At 39.8% G+C, this 21,103-nt stretch overlaps 1 protein-coding gene and 1 long non-coding RNA gene across 4 annotated transcripts in view; one reads left to right on the top strand and one right to left on the bottom strand.

The window, feature by feature from the left end:
• SMARCA1 (SNF2 related chromatin remodeling ATPase 1) overlaps window positions 1–4,021 on the bottom strand; it is a 122,543-nt gene extending 118,522 nt beyond the window's left edge. For all 3 annotated transcript variants that reach the window (XM_090264346.1, XM_090264347.1, XM_090264348.1), the window contains exon 1: window positions 3,704–4,021. In XM_090264346.1, the coding sequence (XP_090120472.1) occupies window positions 3,704–3,895 (192 nt within the window). In that variant the 5' untranslated portion in view covers window positions 3,896–4,021. The remainder of the gene's footprint in view (window positions 1–3,703) is intronic.
• LOC149990761 (uncharacterized) lies at window positions 3,578–13,330 on the top strand. Its single transcript, XR_016508569.1, has 3 exons — window positions 3,578–3,630; window positions 4,604–4,703; window positions 13,296–13,330. It is a non-coding gene; the product is annotated as an uncharacterized LOC149990761 (long non-coding RNA).
• Window positions 13,331–21,103: the final 7,773 nt, after the last annotated feature.

Below are 21,103 nucleotides of genomic sequence, written 5' to 3'. Positions count from 1 at the left end.
TTATGATTCAAAAACAGAATGTGATCTTAAACATAAGACAAACATGGCTCCAATAGTTAATGTATTTACTAAAATTTCTATTCTGATGAAACCCAAACTAAGATCAGGAAATTTGACCCTGGTCAGGGTTATACTTTGGAGCACCAATCTGATATTGTTCAGGTGTTCCTAACCCAAATAACAGTTGTCTTGATATGCAGCATCTCATATGTATGTATATAGCATCTATGTAAGATATTTTGAATGTAATCCGGGGTAGATGAGAAGAGAAAACTGCTAAAATCCCCTCAACCCCACGGTTTTTTAAATCCACACCCAAAGATATGTTTATTGATTTGAGAGAGAGAGAGAGAGAGAGAGAGAGAGAGAGAGAGAGAGAGAAACATCCATTGGCTACCTCCTACATGCACCCCAACTGGGAACAAACTGAAACCTAGATATGTGCCCTGAACAGGACGACACTCCAATCAACTGAGCTGCCCAGCCAGGGCTCAACTCCACTTTTAAGATGTCACATATACTATAAATCCTATTTTATTTTCAAAGCAACAATTAAAGGAAATTTGGGTAACAAACTCCACACTTTTATTATTCCTTGAAAAATTATATGAAGTCTAGTTTTCAAATTTCCAAACAAAGAAAATTACTTTACCCCATACAAACAAATATATTATCTAATGATGTGGCACTTATTGAAAACTAAGGTTTTAATATTAGAAAAATATTTTAATCATTACTTTTTTAGCTAATTAAAATTCCTAATCTTGAACAGTACTATTAAAAGCTGTGGACAATTACATAATTGGCACTATGTTCAACAAGAAATTTTAAACCTATCCTCTAAACCTTCTTAATTACATATGTATATATTTTCCGAAATAAACTTCTCATTCAAGAAAAGATAAAAGGTGACTATACTATTCTAATAAATTCCTTAAGGATCTTATCATCTGGTAATCTAGATATCATGAGAATGCAGCACAAAGTCATCAAGATGCCCTATCTTAAAAGACCATGACCTTTTCCTTGATATTTTTATTACCAAAAATACCAACTCCAGTTTATATGTAATCTAACATTGAAGTTATACAACTATCACTCAAACCAAGTAAATTTAAGAACCAGAAGGTAAGCAAAAATACCTTTCCGTAGTTAAATGCCACAAGTCAATTCATTAAATCCTACCTACTTTACGCATCATGGAAATGCTCTCATTCAGAGCCTATTTTCTTTTATTTGATATACAATTCCTAGGAAGTTTAATAATCTGGCTTCCCATACTACAGAAAATAAAAACAGCAGCAAATTACATGAAAAAGACCAGTAGAAGAAGAAACACTGTCAACAGCAAGAAGGGATGGCACAAGCCCAGGACTAAAATGTGAAGAGAGCTCCACCACAGCAACATCCCTTTTCCCTGGTGTTCTGGTGTAATCATTTCCCGCTCCCTGCTGCATCACTTGTATTTTTGTATTTTATAGTTGTTTTAAATACTTTTTTGGTTTTGTTATTTCTACGTCCATTATCATAAACAAGTTTTTCTAATGAAAGTAGATGAAATATTTTAAAAGTGATAGCTAACAACCTGGCAATTGAGGGAGGAGACAGAAATTATTTAAAAATCAACACAACACTGGAAGTGTCTGGGAGGTGGTTACTTGAGGGAAAACAGCCGCCTAGATTTCAAATGCCTTTGTATCACTGTCAGAGTACAATAATTGATAGACATGAAGAAAAGCTTAATGTGCACTTTTAGTACACCCTTTAAAAAGTCAAGGTAATGTGCAATATATTTAGTCACCCCCCAGGGTGGGGGGCGTACCAAATTAGTTTATTTGAAAGAATGGTATAAATGAAAAAAACATAAGTAGGTGTTTTGGTACTATTTAGATTTTTTAAGTAAAAATTAAAAATAAGAAAGATGTAATAAGTACAGTAGTAAATTTCAGATACCCAGAAAATTCCTACCACATAGCACCTCATTTCCCTATGCTGAGCAGACAAATGAGGTACTATTATTAAGGCACTTTCTAATGAGGCTATAGAGTTCATGAACCTATATGTATCAACTCAGTGGTTAGTATGTAGTTTTTTGAAATTGATTCCCAGTCTTTTCACAGTTCAAAAAAACTTATACGACCTGGAAATTCAACCTTTACTGTCATACAAAAGACAGGCTAGCAGTTACATTGCCCAGTCTAGGGAATAAAAGGCACCTAGATGCATTTCTGAATTTCCCAACATTTGACTTACAGCGGCGTTTGGTATTTGGCCCAGATTTAATCATCAATATTGTCTTATTGATCCAAGTATCGCATGGAACTTAAAATGTGCATGTTTTCTACGGTTTTCATTTAGCACTTACAATTGTTTTTCTGATGGTCAACCTTGTTACAGTAAAATATGTCACTTAAGCAACTGCCAGATTTAAGATTACTCTGATTCACAGTGAGAGATGTTCCTTCGAAAGCTTTTCATTTGGTCGTATAGTCTCACATAATGATTCAGACAAAACCACCTGAGATCTCTTAAGCATAATTTTAATTATCTACCATTCTTAAATTGTAATATGTTCATAAACGGGAAAAATCCACCCATGCATAAATTATCCATTCTACAATTTTATTACACATCAAAAATCTTTATGCCCCAACCTATTTTTATCTCAATTTTGCAATGTTTCATAGTTTTATTCACATGCCTTGGTCTACATGAAATATGCCCTACGGAGATAATATATATTTTCTGGATTTGGCTTTAAGAAGTGTCTGAACGGTCCCCTTATTTACGTTAGCAGCAAGTCATCCTGGCGAAGCGAGATAAAAATTCTTTTTTTGTTAAACCTGCCTGTTTCCAGAAGCCAGCAGCGCCTACTAGAAGAAAGAAGCCTGAAAGGCTTGGGGGCCGGATTGGGGGACCATTTGGGTGGCCCTGGAGTGAAACACTATACCGTTGGGGGCGGGGCAGGAGAGGGTAAGGGTGCACACGTTAGAAATTTTCCTAAGCCAGGTTCCTGGGTTTGGGGTTTGAACTGGAGGAGGGAAGGGAGTACGACGCAGAGAGTTCTTTTTCTCGGGATGACACCCCCCACCTCAGCAGGCGGGGACCCAACGAACAAGGTATTTTTTTCCCAGCCACCCAAAAGATCGACATTGCCAATCAAAGCTGTAAAAGTCTCTTCTATCATCCTGCGCCTCCCAACCACCGGCACCTTGAAATTCAATTTAAAAAATAAGCCCCAGCCAAACCCCTTTTGCGCGAGTGTGGGATTGAAGGGCCCAGATTTCCCAGGCAGAGGCCGACGGGAAGAGGGGGAGAGCGAGGGAGAGGAGAGGGAGCGGCAGAGGCTGATTTCTGCACGGTCCCATCCCCCACCCCGCGCGTTACCCCAGTTCCAGGAACGTGAGGGGGGCTGGGAGCTGCCGAGGGGTTCTCAAACCCCCAAGCCCCTGGATAACGGGCGCCCAGAACCCTACGCCGCGCCCGCGCCTCAGCCCCGCCCCCGCCCTCCAGGCGGCGAGAAGGAAAGGGGGAGGGGAGTGAATACTAGACTGCTCCTCCGCCCCCCAACTCCGCGCGCCAGCGGCCCCCATCCCCACCAAGCTCTCGTGTACTTATCGGCGCAAAAAGGTGAGGGTTTGGGTCCTTTCGAGGGATCCGGCACAGGATTTGTCCACCCTACACACACCCACTTCCGATTTACCTCCTTCTTCTCGCCCTTCTCCGTGGCCACGGTGGCCGCGGCAGCCGCTCGCTCCTCCCTAGAGGTGGACGGCCCGGGCCCCGGCTGCTCTTCCTCTATGACCACGATTGTGGCGGTCACATCAGCGGCTGCCAAGGTGGCTGCCACTGCGGTGGTGTCCTGCTCCATGGCGTTGGAGCGGGAAAAGGACATGGGCCAGGAAGGGGACGAGGGCTTCGGGAGGCGGCAGTGCCTGCACTGGAAAGAGCTAGATGGAGCTGGGGTGGGGAATCACTCTGCTTCCAACCCCTTCGCTCGGCCCCCCTTCTTTAAATAACCCTCAACCCTGCCCCACTTCCGTCCACCCACCCTACGTCATGGCCTTCCCCGTCACGTTCCCCCCTTCCCCCACCCCACCCCCCAATGATCGCGAGACTCCCCCTCCCCACTCAGAGACCGAGCTGGCCCCGCACGACCAACTGTTGCCTGCGTGTTGGGCGCGGACTGGAGTGGAGGCGGGAATCCATAGCCCCCAGACCCTTGCAAATCTGCTTTCCCACACGGCCCCGACAGTCAGCCTGAGCTGCCCTCGCAGATGTATGCACAAGGAATCCTCTTTCCTTAAATCTGCTCTTTGTACATCCGTGCTTTCCTCTTCTTGCACAAAGAACTTTTCCTCTGCTCATAACTGTGCTCTAGAAGGTCTTTCTCACCGTTTGCAAAACCCAGACACACACACAACCTCCACGGAGAACTGCCCTTTCCCAGGTCCCAGGGGGATTTCTGGTGCTATTCCCGCCTTCATAGATTCTGCAGAAGGAGAAGCACTCCTTGGATTTCAGCTGCAAATATTCTCTTACAAGGCAGAGCATGACTGTTGGGTTTTATGTATGTTCTGTTTTCAACTCTTACACCTCTCAGATAGCCAATGAGCAAGGAGCCTTTCTTTTGCCATAAAGACTGAATTGTGAAAATCCTGGGGGCAAGGTCGAGGTCCACACAAAACTTGGGGTAACTCAATGTAAGTACCAAATATTAGTAATTGGATTGAGTTAGTGTGATTTTTTGGAGTGTGTTCTATATGTATCCTCCTTATTATTTAGTAATAATTCCATACCAATAATATACACAATCATGAATATAAAATCATTTCGTAAAGGGTGCAACTGTGCAAATGTCAGTTATCAAATATTATATTTTCTGTCTCTTCACCTTTTATTTTTATCAATAATGGGAAGATTTGCCTCCTATATTTTAAATTTCAGGGACAAAAGATCGCAAAACATATAGCAAACAGCAATCACAAAAGCTACAATTTCTGAAATGAAGCAAATACTTTCCAAAGTGTAAAGAAACCATGATTAACTTCCCTCAACACACCTTTGTAAATTACCAATTTGAAATCAAGTGTGAATTCTGCAAGAAGGCACACAATCGTCCCCCCAATATATCCCTTTTGCCTGGGGATAATGCCTTAAGTTCCTTTGTTTTAAAGTTGTGACACAATATTGAAAAACCTTGTAACATTTTAGCTATTATTGGTCATTTACACCTTAGTGTGAATGAGTGTGAGATCCTGTCTAGGTACTGGTTTTCAACAGAGAAAAAGAGGCAAAGAGCAAGACACTGGTGATTGAAGGAGTGAGTCACTGAGAGGGGAAAGGAGGGGACTGGTGGTGCTAGCTAGCTTTGCTCTGATTTTACTTTCATCATGTTCTCATTTATTTTAGATTTTCTCCCTGGTGCCCTTGTTTCTTATCCTGAAGTTCTCCCTGGTGCCCTTGTTTCTCATCCTGAAGAACACAGGTGTACTATCCAACAGGTATAGGGAGTGTCAGTATAAAAATGATTTATATTTCTGGAGCATCAACTTTAGTCAAAAACTGGGACAGGTTTCAGGAATTAGAGGGTCAAGATGGCAGCGTAGGTAAACACAGATCACCTTACACAACCACATCAAAATTACAACTGAATTATAGAACAACCATCATTCAAACCCATCAGAAATAGAGCTGAATGGAAGTCTGACAACTACAAAATTAAAGAAATTTCGTCCATCCAGACTGGTAGGAGGGACACAGATGCAGAACGGGCTGGTCCCGCATCCATATGTGGTGGGTAAAATTTTGGGAGGAATATCTTGGGAGCAAGGAGTCCCAGCCTCTCATCAGGCTCCCCATCCCAGGGTTCCAATGCCAGGATATAAGTCCCCACAACTTCTGTCTGCAAAAACCAGCAGGGTTGAATTGGTAGAAGAAACTGCTGGAGCCCCAAGCAGTTCCTCCTAATGAACCCACACACAGACTTACTCAGACTTACCGTCTCTGAGCTCCACTTGAAAGTCACCAGTGGCATACAGGGAGGACTGAAGTGTCTGGCATCAAGGTAAGAGCTGAGGAACAGCTTTCTCCCAGCGAGAAAGGCAGGCAGAGGTCATTGTCCTGACTGAACCCTCCCCCTCCACTAAACCACAAAGCTGGCAGGTTGGTGCCATATCTGAGACTCCATCAACCTGGCAAATACTGTTTGCTCTGCCCTGGATACCCACTGAGGCTCCATCCTACCCAACTTACAAGTGTTAACAATGGCTTTTCCATAGAGTGGCTGGTTTGGGCTCCTTCACAACTTCCTAAATTCTTTCAAACAAACAACAGCCAGCTTCAGTGAGCCCCCAGCCCCCATATCTCTTACTGAGTGGCCCCAGTAGTGGCACTAGCAGCAGCTAGCCTAGATGCACAGCTTGGCTTTGCCTGGGACTCTCCAAGCCCAGCACAGGTAGCAGCCATCCTAGATTGCTTTATAGCTCAAGCAGGGTGGCCCCAAGCTAAACACAAATGGGGGCTGACCTTGACCTGCACCACCCAGGAAACCCCAGTGCCTGCACACCCAGTAGACAGGTACAGACCTTGTCAGTGCACTACCACCCTGCCCCTGAACAGCTGATCCTCCATGGAAGGTAGAGGTTGGTGGTCGGTGGTCACAGCCAATCCTTTCAGCTGACTGGCCTGGCTAAATCCTTCCCATTGACCTGCCAGCAAGCAACCAAGGCTCAACTGCAAGAGGAGGGTGTACTCAGTCCACATGAAGAGCTCACCTCTAGTACCCAGCTAGGGTGATAGGGGAGGCTGTGCCACTGGACCATACAGGACAGCTACTAAATTAGGCCATGCTACCAAGACAGGGACTCATAGCAGCTGTACCTAATACATAGAAATAAACACAGGAAGGCTGCCAAAATGAAGAGACAGAGAAACATGACTCAAATGAAAGAACAGACCAAAACTCCAGAAAAAGAACTAAACAAAATGGAGATAAGCAATCTTTCAGATGCAGAGCTCAAAGGTTATAAGGATGCTTAAGGAACTTAGAGACAAAGGATAGATACACTAACCGAAACAAAGAACAATTTACAGGGAAACAATAATGGAGTGAATAAAGCTAAGAATCAAATCAATGATTAGGAACATAACAACGCAAAAAACTACCAATCAGAACAAGAAGAAAAAGGAATCCAAAAAAAACTAGGATAGTATAAGCAGCTTCTGGAACAACTACAAACATTACAACATTTGCGTCATAGGGATGCCAGAAGGAGAAGAGAAAGAGCAAGAAATTGGAAATCTATTTGAAAAAATAATGAAAAAAAAATCTCCCTAATTTGGTGAAAGAAATAGACATGTAAGTCCAGGAAGCACAGAGAGTTGCAAACAAGATGGATGCAAAGAAGCCCATTCAAAGACACACCATAATTAAAATGCCAAAGGTTAAAGATAAAGTGAGAATCTTAAAAACAGCAAGACAAATGAAATTACTTACCTGCAGGGGCATTCTCGTAAGACTGTCAGCTGATTTCTCAAAAGAAACTTTGCAGGCTAGAAAGGATTGGCAAGAAATATTCAAAGTCATGAAAAGCTAGGGATCTACAGCCAAGACTGCTCTACCCAGCAAAGCTATCATTTAGAATCAAAGGGTGGATAAAGAGCTTCCCAAACGAAAAAAGTAAAGGAGTTCATCACCACCAAACCATTATTATATGAAATGTTAAAGGGATTTATTTAAGAAAAAGAAAACCAAAACTATAAACAATAAATGGCAATAAATACATATCTATCAAAAATTAAATCTAAAAAACAAACTAAGCAAACAAGAAGAACAGAGACAGAATCATGGAAACAGAGCATTCTGATGGTTTCCAGATGGTAGGGGGCTGTAGGGGAATGGCTGAAGAGGTGATTAAGAAATACAAATAGTTACAGAATAGCCGTGGGGGTGTAAAGTACAGTATAGGAATTGAGTAGCCAAAGAACTCATGACCCATGGACATGAACAATGATGGGAGGATTGCCTGAGGGAGTGGGGTTGCTGGGTTGAAGGGGGCAAAGAGTGAAAATTTGGGACAAATGTAAAAGCATAATCAAAAATATATAATTTTTTAAAAGTGGGATGCAATTAAGTCACTTAACTGATTATTTTATACACAATATTTTCTATTAAAATGTGCAGATGAATTAAGGAATGAACTTCCCACTTTGAAGTGTCTCCACATAAAAGCTTGAGCCTTCCAGTTAAGCATCCTACCCCTTCCCCATTACCTGTTTAATCTTCTCATTCATTAAGGGTTCTTTAGTGAGAAGGTTAAAGAGCACTGAAAGAGGGGAATGCTGAAATGCATGCATCCACTTGACTTGAGAGGGACCCTTCCAGACAAGGGCAGTGGAGGATTTCTTTTTCACTAAACTGCAGGTATGGGAGGACAGAATTCCTCTTTCATTGCCTGAGGCTTCGAAGGAAAAAGCTCAAGTTATATTTGTTGTGTATCAATGTATTCCTGCTTGCAAAGGCCCTTTGTTCCATTGTATATCTCATGGCCAATGTACAGTATTTCAGTTACATTGTGGGCTAAATGCATTTTTGTAAGAAATCTGAGAAAGTTGTATCCCTTTATAACACCTCTCCTGTGCAAACATGTATTCCAAGTTCCAAAAAAGAATGTAGAAAATAATTTGGGGGACTGAACATATTTGTACATTGGCAATTTTCTGTGTGTGCATAATGTGACCCTTTCATTTAAAGATGACATGGCTGAAAGTGCTACCAAGTATATGAGTTTGGGAGACTTCCAGCCAAAATGGAGGTGTAGACAGACACGCTCTGTCTCCCTCCCCAACTAAGAAATAATACAACTACCGCAAAACCAGAAATAACCAGAAGTTCCAGAAAATAAATGGAAGTCCAACATATGAAGTTATAAAGAAGTGGTGCTCATCCGGACGGGTAGGAGGGGCAAAGCCAGGGCAGAGAGGTCAAGCTGTGCTGACAGTGGCAGCAGCAGCAAAAGTGGCGGGACAGCGGTAAGCACAAATAACCATATTTAAGGGGAGACGAGAAGTGCCTGTGGAGCAACCCTGGCTGCACACCAGACCCGTCAGCTTGCGATTCCAACACCAGGGAAGGCAGACCCCCATTACCTTGGACGGTGAGGCCCAGAGGGGGTGGGGATGGAGGAGGAGGCTCCCAGTCTCAGCAGAGAGTGAACAGCAGGAATCCATCCTGGACCCCCATCCCCACAGAAAACACCACAGCGTGATGAGAAGGGTCGTCCAGTTGTGATGAGTGCACAGGGCTCCACCCCTATAGCGTAGGAGGTGTGACAGCCCCACCAAGGAAGCAAAGGCAAACACAAAACTGTCAGGATGGCACAGATCATGATAGAGATCCAAGTGACGCAGCTGACCAGACAGCAAATATCTAATCTAACGAAGCAGCAGATGGGAAATCTTTCTGAGGCACAGTTCAGAGTTTTGGTTACAAAAATGCTTAAAGACCTAACAGCAGATCTTAAACAAGATGGGGAAGGAATGAAGGCTAGTCCTGCTGGAATGAACAAAAACATATACAAAACTAGTGGTGAGGGAAAGAAAACCAGGGATCAAATCAACAAGTCGAAACATAGGGAAGGAACAGCAGTCAACCAGTGTGGAAAGAAGAAATGAAAAGTGAGGAAAATGAGGAGAGGCTCAGAAACCTATGGGACAGCTATAAGCAGACCAACATCTGAATCATAAGGTTGCCAGAAGGTGAAGAAGAAGATCTAGAAATTGAAAAATTACGTGAAAAAATAATGAAGCAGAACTTCCCTAATTTGGGGAAGGAAATAGACTTATAGGTCCAGGAAGCACAGAAAGTTAAAAAAAAAAAAAAAAAAAAAAAAAAAAAAGGACCCATGGTGAACCACACCAAGACACATTATAATCAAAATGTCAAAAATTAAGGATAAAGAGAATCTTAAAAGCAACAAGAGAGAAGAAAGGAATTACGTACAAAGGGGTCCCAATAAGACTATCAGCTGATTTCTCAAAAGAAACTCTGCAGGCAAGAAGGGACTGGCAAGAAATATTCAAAGTAATGAAAAGCAAAAACTTACAACCATGGTTACTCTATCCAGTGAAGCTGTCATTCAGAATAGAAAGGCAGAGAAAGTGCTTCCAGGACAAAGTAAACCTGAAGGAGTTCATCAGATCCAAAACACGGATATGAAATGTTAAAGGGACTTGTTTATGAGAAAGAGGATCAAAACTATGAACATTAAAATAAAAACTGTATCACAACAACCTACAACAGAAGCTAGGGAATTGAAGCAAAAGCAAACTAAGTAGTCAACGAGAGTGGGAAAGAATTATAGGTATGGGGAACATTATAGAGGGAGGTCAGCAGGGAGGGGAAAGAGAGGGAAATGGTACAGGAATTAAGAAGCATAGTAGAAGGAAATGGAGTAGACAGGAATATGTTGAGAAGAACTATATGCACAACCAATGGGCGTGGACTAAAGGGGGAGGACAACTGGAGGGAGGGAGGTCACTGGGTGGAGTGGAACAAAGGGAAAAGAAATTGGGACAACTGTATCAGCATAATCAATAAAGCATTTTTTTTTTAAGTATATGAGTTTGGCTGTAAAGGTCAAAGCTTGATCCATAGACCTTCACAGGATTCATGTAAATATTGCCCTTTGGCTTGTGGCAACAACTGCTATTTACAGAGCATGTGCTATCCTTATTTGCAAATCTGCCTAAAACTCATGATCTGTAGACTTTGTTCAACAACAGTCTCCTGGTTTCTGATTCTTTTCAACACCTTGCTCTATCTGCTACTACTTTTCCTTATTGTCTTTTCATTTGAAATGCTCTTTAGTTCCTCTACTCCATTGAGGCTGGAGAACAAAGCAAATTTTTATAAAGAACCTTAGGGCCGTGTTTGAGAACCTCAAAATGAATCCTAGTCTATTGGATAATGCATCCATTTTGTCAGATTGTCAATATTGTAGAAGTCCAGGAGTCATTTTTGCATAGCCAAACTTGTTTGGTAGTTACCAAATGCATATCCAATGGTGCTATTAAACGATTTTATAAAGTTCATAAAGGCAAAGTCAAGAGCTTGGTGTTCCTTCTGTTCTTTCTCTTATAATGAATCTGAAATTTATCGTTGAGATCACAGTATGACTTAAAACCACATTGCGGTCCTACTGATCAGTGTTCTTCAAAAATTAGTACAAAATATTCTGGTAGCAGTATCTTGCTTGGAGCTATAATGATCATTCTGTTCGTATCAGTAAGCTTTCTCACCATTATTCTTGAAAACGTTCATAATAGTGGCATTTTTGAAAATGTAATATTTCCTCAGTTCTCTGTATATTAAGGAAAAGGTAGTGGTAACAGCTTATGTACATCTACCATATTTTGAGCGCCCACTATTTTGTCAGGTACTGTACTAGATTCTTTACATGTGATGTTGCTACTCCTCTTGGTAATTTTATAAAATAAATGTTAGTATCCCTATTTAAATATCAGAATACAGAGATTTAGAGAGGCTGAATAACTCATCTAAGGCCCCATAGCTAGTGAGGGACAGAAGCCAGATTCAAATTCCAGATTGCTCCAAACCTTATTTTTTCACTTCATCTATATTAAGTTCTCTGTCATCACAGGGTTTTCTCCTGACAGTAGAAATCATATTGAGAAAATGACTGAGAAATATTTTTGCCACCGTCTCTATGTCATTCCCTCTGGGTTTATAAAGAAACATTGTAACTCTTAAGGCTCTGGTATTAATGAATAGCCAGATAATTTCTTTAGGTATACATAAAAGTTATTATAAAGTGGAAGTTGGAGAATCATTTTGGATTCTCGCATATACCCAAAGTAAATTATTGGAACACTAATGGGACTCAGGACAGTTAGAGTGCAGGAAGGGGGGAAACCTAACAGAAACAACTTAGATGTCTAAGAAGAATTGTTTTGTTTTGCAAAATATTGTAGAGTACAGTACATTAATAAGTTAAATGCTGTGCAGTCATTATGAATGAATGATTTCATAATATATATATGTATATATATACACACACACACACACACATATGGATATATGCTAATATTTTAAGTGAAAAAAAGCAAGCAAGAAAATAGAATAGTCCCATTTTTTGCAAAATAAGAAGAAGAGAAGAAGGGAAGGAAGGAAGGAAGGAAAGAAAGAGGGAAGGAATGAAGAAAGAAACTATTTACATAAATAAATTTCCACAAAGGAAAATGTCTGAAAGGTTGTACTCCAAATATTAATAGTAGTTACAGCAAGGCAGTAAGATTATGAGTGACTTTTTTATATTTGCTTTTATATTACTTCTAATTTTCCTTGATGAAGGTATTTATACTTACATAATAAATAACTAACATTTTAAAAGACTATTTAAAAACTATTGCTCAAAAATGGACCTGATGAAAGAGTCCCTAATGGGCAGAAACAGTAAGTCAAAAAACAAACAAACAAAAAAAAAACCAATTTCATATTGAAGACACAATGCAGTTATTTAATAAAAGAAATATAAATTACTGTGCTATTTACAATAATGTTACCTGGTTAAGGAATTGTTTATGACATTATTATTTTAAATTGTATGTAAAAGGGACTGAACTCACACCCCAGGCATGTGCTCTGACTGGGAATCTAAACTTTGACCTTTCAGCTTACCGGATGATGCTCAACCAACCGAGCCACACCCGCAGGACTTTTCTACTTTTAAAATTATCACACAAAATCTAGCTCAGGAAAAGGATACAGCTGATTTTTAAATATTTCCTTCCATGCATACCCTAAAATATGAAGCACATGCTAAGTAATCTCAATTTGGTTTGTGTTGTCTTGCAATACTGCAAATGGTGAATATTATTAGAGGCACAATAGCACAAGTATTACCAGGTTGGGCTCTACAGTCAAAAAGATTTGGTGTTCCAATTCTACCAAATTATTTAACCTCTCTATACCTCAGATTTGCATCTGTAAAATAAATGTAATAATACCTAACTCAAAGTGACTTTATGAAGATTTAATGTAAGAGTATAGGCAAAACTTTTAGCATAGCCATGGCATGTAATATGTACTCGATGGATGGTAGTTAACAAAAAGAAAAAAACATGGTGATGCTTTGAGATTCAGACTGAATGAGCCAAGGAAAAAGCCAGGATATGAGAAAATCAGTTTGGAAGTCAGTCCTAAAATAAATTGGGAATAAGGTATAACTGTTGTTTGCCAAGTTAATTTTTTTCTGTTTGTTTTTGTTTATTAGGGTCAGTGATTTGGTGCAATTACACTTCCTCAAAGGTAAGTTCTGAAGAAAGGCAGTAAATGAGGGAGAAGAGGGATGGCAGGACACCTCCCTACTTACACTATGACCTCCTTGAGGACAGGGACCATATCTGATTCATCTTTGTTAAAAGGTTACATAAAATGAGGTGGAGGGAAGGAGGTCCAGGGACTGGCTCCCTAGCTACATTGAGTCCTCCACCTTCCACACATATCCTTTGGATTTTATGTTGCCTTCTGTGGTTTATTCCACCTTTCCTCTTTAATTTTGCCCTAGGTGTCCATTTTGGCCAGACTTCTCATGCATAATAATACACTTACAGAACACTTTTTAAGATTATTTTACAGCTTACCCACTACATGTAGAACAAGATATCAACAACTATGATTTGCAAAGAAAATGGATTAGGTCCTTTTCCTGAACCTAGACCAGGGGTCTCAAACTTTAACACATCAGCATCACCTTGAGGAGTTGTTAAAACACAGATGGTTAACCCCATTCCCAGAGTTTCTGAATTGATAGGTTTGGGGTATGCCTAGGAATTGCCTTCTAACAAGTTCCCAGATGATGATGATGCTGGTGCTGATGGTCTGGGACCCCACTTAAGAACCAGTGACCTAGAACAGGGATCGGTAAACTTTTCTGGTAAAGGGCCAGACAGTAAATATTTCAGACTTTGCAGACTGTAAAGTCTTTGTCACAGTGACTAAACTGTGCTGCTGTAGGATGAAAGCAACCACAGATGACAGGTAAACATATGAACATGGCCAAGTTCCAATAAAATGTTACTTATAGGCACTGAAATTTGAATCTCCTATAATAAAATATTATTCCTCTTTTGATTTTTCAACAGCTTAAAAATAGTAGGTCTGTCCAGAAAAAGTCCAGTCCAACATTGATGTAACCTGGCAACCAAGGAGAGTAGACTGGAATGTGCATGGGTGACCAATGACATCTTCACTGTACTAGTCAGTGGGGGTGGTAGACACATCGTGTGAGCTTGTGTACTGTGTGGCCGTCGCATTCAAAATGACTGAGCGCGTTGAGCAATGAATCTGCATCAGATTTTGCATTAAGCTTGACATTCTTCCACAGAAACTATTCAGGTGATTCAGAAGGCTGCAGCTATAGCCAACTGGTGATTGGCAGCTTCATTACAACAATGCACCCACTCATGCATCATGTCTTGTGCAGAGCTTTTTGGCAAAACATTAAATCACCTAGGTGACTCAGCCCCCCCACAGCCCAAATTTGGTGCCCTGTGACTTCTGGCTTTTCCAAAAACTAAAATCACCTTTGAAAGGGAAGAGATTTCAGACCGTCGATGAGATTCAGGAAAATACAACGGGACAGCAGGTGACAACTGGGAGAACTGTGTGAGGTCCCAAGGTGCTTACTTTGAAGGGAACTGAGGTGTCATTGTCCTATGTACAATGTTTCTTGTATCTTGTATCTTCTTCCATAAATGTCTCTATTTTTCATTTTACATGGTTGGATACCTTCTGGACAGACCTGGCATAAGACCCATTCTTAGGATGAAGGACATACAAAAATGGACATCAGGCTGTGTTTGCTGACCCCTACCTGAAAGAAGCTCATTATCTAAGGAAGACAAAACAAACACAAGTTGAAAAATAAAAGACATAAAGCAATAAACATGTGAGAAGGTGTTTAACCTTAATAGTCATCAGGGAACTGCAAATTAAAACCACAATGTGCCCTGGCCAGGTGGCTTAGTTAATTGAGTGTCATCCCACACACTAACAAAAGGTTGCAGGCTCATTTCCTAGTCAGGACACATACCTAGGTTGTAGGTTCAATCCCTGGTTGGGGCTTGTACAGGAGGCAACTGATCAATGTTTCTCACATCTCTTTGTCTCTGTTTCTATCTGTCTCTGTCTCTGTCTCTGTCTCTCTCTCTCTCTCTCTCTCTCTCTCTCTCTCTCTCATCAATAAACATATCCTCAGGTGAGGATTAAAAATAATAAAATAAAATCACAGTGAGATACTCCTACACATCCACTAGAATGGCCAATTTTTAAAAATATTAATAGTACCAATAGTTGGTAAGGATGGGGAGCAATGGGAACTCATAATGCACATGAGAGTGTAAATTGCACAACCACTGTGAAAAGTTTGCCATTATTTACTAGAGCTGAATACATTTATATCCTATTGCGATAGAAAAACAGAGACGTGCCACCCAAATTCTCCTTCAAGGAAGGCCATTCTCTACAGATATGAAGAATGCCAGCAATAGATAGCTTCCAGCTGCCAGCTCCTTGAAGGGTCTGCCTTAGCTGCAAAGAGTTGCTTTGCCCAAGGTCACGCTGTTCCTAAGGTGAATGAGCAAGGTAGGAGTGAAAGTGAGTGAGTCCTGATGCAGAACACACCAATGGGCACTATTTGTTCCAGCTCTATGTCAAGTTGACCCAAGCTTTGTCAGATTTGTATCACAGTTCATTCTCTCCCTCTGCACAACTGTATTTCCTCTGCCTTACATTTACAAGTTTTGGTCCTTAATAAACATATTATACTCAACACTCCATCTCAGCTTTTGCTTCTGGAGAGTCCAAATGCAACATCTTTGACTCAGTAATTCCACTAGGATAATATACCCTAGAGAAAATAATTCATATGTGCACCAAATGCTATGCACAAGAATGTTCATAGCAGCTTTTGTTTATAAGTCAAATACAGGTAGCCACCCAAATGTTCATCAACAGGAGCATGAATGAACTACGATATATTCATATTATAGAATAATATACATAAATGAAAATAGCAGCTATAAACAACTACATATATGACATAATATTGAGTGAAAAAAGCAAGACATAAGAGTGCATACTGTATGGCACCATTCATAAAAAGCTCAAAAACAGTTTGCAGTATGGCTGCATTCACAAGTAATAAAACTATGAAGAAAAGCAATTAATTATCACAGAAGTCAAGATAGTGGTTAATTTTAACAATCAGTATGACTCAAATCTTGACCAATCTAAACAGACAAAAGTTTTCTACCTCATCAGAGTGTGCTGGCTCAATACCAGCCCTGGTTTAAATCTGGGTGGGGGAAGAAGGGGTGATAAGAGGTAGAGGTACCTGAGAGGGAGATTTCCAAAATGCTAACAATGTTCCATTTCGTGACCTGGGTGAAAGTTACATGGGCATTCACTTTATAATCATATATATATATATATATATATACACATATACATATATATATAAAATAATTTGTGTATATATACACATATATACATATGTAATAAGCATATAATATGCACATTGAAAGGGAAAATATAGACATACTATAGGAAAATCTAAATAACTGTTTTATAAACATTTTACTTTTAAAAGTATAACTATAAAGCCCTGAGAAGATTGTTGGGGAGTGAAGAGTAGAATGATCAGAGCTATCATGGGCTTATGCATTCTGCAACAATACAATAACAAACAAACCAACCTTGAGGAATTCCAAGAGCTCTATAAGAGTTACACAGAGACACTGTTGCACAGAAGAGGGAGCATTCTTTTCCAGCTGAGAGTTGATAGGACAAAAGCTTCACAGAGGAAAGACCATTTGAGGTGAGCATTGAGGAATAGAGAGGATTCTGGTGGGTTCAGTTGCAGAGAATGTTGGAAGAAAAGATGGCATTAACAAGATAGAAGTAAGAATAAGTAACATGTGATCAAGAAATTAAATACTAGTCAAATTAATTACAGTGGCATCTTCCAATTTGTTTTGGTGCTTAACATCCTTAGGGAAATTCTAAATCATACATTTTTTTTTTCTCTAAGGAATATAGGTTCCACAGACACCTATTGAATAATTACTACTGTAGGTCCTAGGGGATACAGCCATCCCAACAAGACAGACAAGGTTCTGAAGATTACACTGCCTATATCTGGGTTTAACTTCATCATTCTTCCAGAGAGCAAAAAACAATATAGACTCATTCACACAATGTTGTTTGAGTGTGTGTGTGTGTGTGTGTGTGATTTCATGATTAAACTCAATCAGATTTAGGGTCACCCTCTCCCTCCTTCATGATTCTTGTACAGATTTTGAAGTCCAGAGTTTATGTAAGATTAAAATTGCAGTAGTGGGAAGGTGTTGGCCACTTCCTGGTCTCTTAATAGATTCTGCACTGACATTTCCTGACATGTAGTCACCCTGTCACCCCTCCATGCTGCGATCCATTAAAGTGGCCAGCTCCTCATCAGGCCTCTAATGGCATGGTCCTTACTGCCCCCCAATACTGCTTCCCCTCATCATGACCACAAGACCCCAGCTTCTAAGTTCTCTTTTTCTATTTTCTTCCTTCTTCTTGGTTAGGAGGCTCTTGCCTATTAGGGTAAAGAGATGAGATCAGTAGCCTAACACATCTTGCCCAGAAAGCATTCTTCCTTAAATTTTTGTCTTACACTCTGGACTGAGACAAAAACAACCTAAGGTCCAAGAGTGTGTTCTACCTTTCCTTTGTGACACCTGCACAGGAGGTGAGACCAACCTCGTGTGTCACTGCCTGCCTTGAGAAGGGTCACAGTTTTGAGGTTACAAGGGAGCTCAGCTAATCTTCATGGATTGTCCCACTGGATCCATCACAGTATAGATTAAATGTCACAAATACTCAAAAGCTGTTTTCAAGACCTGATTGAAATTTTTGAATTTTGTGCTTTAAATAATATCAGTTTGCTTACTTTAATAATTTCTGTTTTCTTTCTAAATGATGAGATTAAAGAGATGGTTTTACTTGGCAGATGCGGATATTTTTCATTCCCAATAAGCAAAAAAAATGAGTTGAATTTAGCCATAACTATTTTCTCTTTAGGGTTTTCAACATACTAGAGGAATCTTTATGTGCTATGTAAAAATTTGGATCAGATAAATGCAGCTGATGGATCCGGTGAGTAGCATCTTGAGAGTTTATAGAATTTTTATCATTTTTATGGCCTACATTTCAACATCAACATGACTTTTATCCTTTGTAGATAAATATTAGACAACTTATGACCAGTTTTTTTTTTTTTTAAATTTAGCAATCTATAAAGGTCAAGATCAAGATGGCAAGTTAGTACTACTCAGCTGCATGGTCATCTGAGTCATGAGCACACCAGTCTGATTGCTACTAACCACTGCACATGTTCAATTCCTCAAGGAAATAAATGCTAGATAGAGCATAAGATTTGTGAAGAGTGGTCTTGGGAGGCAACTCAGAAATGGTTTGTTTTGGAAAGATTCCTTGGAGCATTAAATGTCAGGCTAACCCTGTACTCTTTCAGTTCCTATTCCCAATTTCTGAGGTGAGAAGGAAAGCAGGCATGGGTAACGCCAGACCTGGCTATGAGATTCACTAAGCAGACAGGAAAGCCTAGCCTGCGAGAACAACATAGGACAAAGAGAATTAAGAAACTATCCAAAGCAGAAATACAGTAGCAAATGGAAAGTGCCTGTCACCATCTAATGAGCCTTTCTCACCCCAAAGTCTATAAGAAATGAAAAACATAAGTGGAAATATGTAAATGAAAATGAGCTCTTCATGATTCTCTACATGGAAAGAAAAATTTATGTTGGACTTGTGCATATGAAAAGTAAGTCTGTTCAACTAGTGGTGAGTTAAAAATCAATGAATCATTTATGCCTCTGCCTGGCCTGCCTTCCAGCCTCTGGCTGCTGACTCACCTATGGGAAATCTTCCTCCCCACCCTCACCTATGTTAGGCAGGCCTGTTTTTGCCTTTGCAGGCCCAAAGCTCTCTTCCTTGTGAAAGCTTCAGCCAGCATTATATTAAACATATTAAAATGCATCTAAATCCTGCATTAAAAATATTTATATTTTGATATAACTTTTTGAAAGAGCTTTTAAAAGTTTGGTCTTGAAATTACTTGTGCATAACTAATTTAACTGATACTGACTGTGATTTCTCTATAATCATTATGCATACCTGGAAATTTTTGGAGAGTGAAATGATTCAACCTAAAAATTGTTTTCGAAGACAATAGATTTTTTTAATAAATACAAAATTGAATAACTAATGAACTTAGTATAATGTTATATTTTATAACCATTTAATTAAATCATTACTATTTCTGAGTTGTACATTTTGTTTTACTACTATATAGTTTCTTTTTGATATCTCAATTTTTTTATTTTGTCTCTAAAAAGCCCATAAATCATAAGCACTTAGTTATAGTGGTCTAATGGATAAAAGACAGTCACTGAGCACCCATTTAAGTGTGTGTGTGTGTGTGTGTGTGTGTGTGTGTGTGTGGTGAGGCTTGTGTTGTGTTTTTTTTTGTTTTGTTTTGTTTTCTGCCAAACATTTATTTATTTATTTAATTTTTGGTTTTTCAATTACAGTTGTCCCATTTTTCCCCCATTTCTCTCTCCCACCCAGTCCAACCCCCCTTCCGCAACCATATCCCTCCCTGCTGTCCATATCCATGAGTCATTTATACACGTTCCTTGACTAAACCCCTCCCTTACTTCTCCCCTTTCTATCCCTCCCCCCTTCCCCCCATTGACTGCTATTCTGCTCTTTGTTCTATTTAGTTCTTTTGTTTGTGTTGTTCTTTAGTTTCCTGTATTAGGTGATATCATATGGTATTTTTCTTTCTTTGCCTGGCTTATTTCACTAAGCATAATTTTCTCTAGTTCCATCCATGTTGTTGCTAATGGCAGGAGTTCCTTCTTTCTCTCTGCTACATAGTATTCCATTGTGTAAATGTACCACAGTTTTTTGATCCACTCATCTAAAGATGGGCACCTAGGCTGTTTCCAGCACTTAGCTATTGTAAACAGTGCTGCAATGAACATAGGGGTGCATACGTTCTTTTGAACTGGTGTTTCAAGATTTTTCGGGTATAATCCTAGTAGTGAAATCGCTGGTTCAAAAGGCAGTTCCATTTTTAATTTTTTGAGGTAATTCCATACTGTTTTCCATAGTGGCTGCACCAGTCTGCATTCCCACCAACAGTTCAGTAGGGTTCCCGTTTCTCCACATCCTCGCCAGCACTTGTTGCTTGTTGATTTGTTGATGATGGCCATTCTGACAGGTGTAAAGTGGTATCTCATTGCGGTTTTTATTTGTATCTCTCTGATGACTAGTGATGTTGAGCATTTTTCCATGTGTCTATGGACCTTCTGTATGTCCTCTTCAGAGAACTGTTTGTTCAGGTCCTTTGCCCATTTTTTAATTGGGTTGTTTGTTTTCTTGATGTTGAGTCGTATTAGCTCTTTATATATTTTGGAGATCGGTCCCCTGTCTGTGATGTCATTGGCAAATATATTTTCCCATATGGTTGGTTTCCTTTTCATCTTGCTGATGTTTTCTTTTGCTGAGCAGAAACTCTTTAGTTTGATGTAATCCCATTTATTTATTTTTTCCTTTATTTCTCTTGCTTTAGGAGATGTATCCATGAAGAAATTGTTACGTGAGATATCTGAAATTTTCTTGCCTATGTTTTCCTCTAAGACTTTTATGGTGTCATGGCATACATTTAAGTCTTTGATCCGTCTTGAGTTTATTCTCGTGTGTGGTGTAAGTTGGTGGTCTAGTTTCATTTTTTTGCAAGTCCCTGTCCAGTTCTCCCAGCACCATTTGTTAAAGAGGCTCTTCTCACTCCATTTTATGTTCCTTCCTCCTTTATCAAAGATTAGTTGACCATAGAGGCCAAGGTTTATTTCTGAACTCTTTATTCTGTTCCACTGATCTATATGTCTGTTATTATGCCAGTACCAGACTGTTTTGATCACAGTGGCTTTGTAGTATTGTTTGATATCTGGT

This window comes from Furipterus horrens, unplaced genomic scaffold (genome assembly GCF_987537825.1).
Source record: "Furipterus horrens unplaced genomic scaffold, mFurHor1.1.pri manual_scaffold_17, whole genome shotgun sequence".
NCBI lineage: Eukaryota > Metazoa > Chordata > Mammalia > Chiroptera > Furipteridae > Furipterus > Furipterus horrens.
The sequence above is the reverse complement of the archived record's forward strand: the minus strand, read 5'-3'. Positions and strand labels throughout refer to the sequence as shown.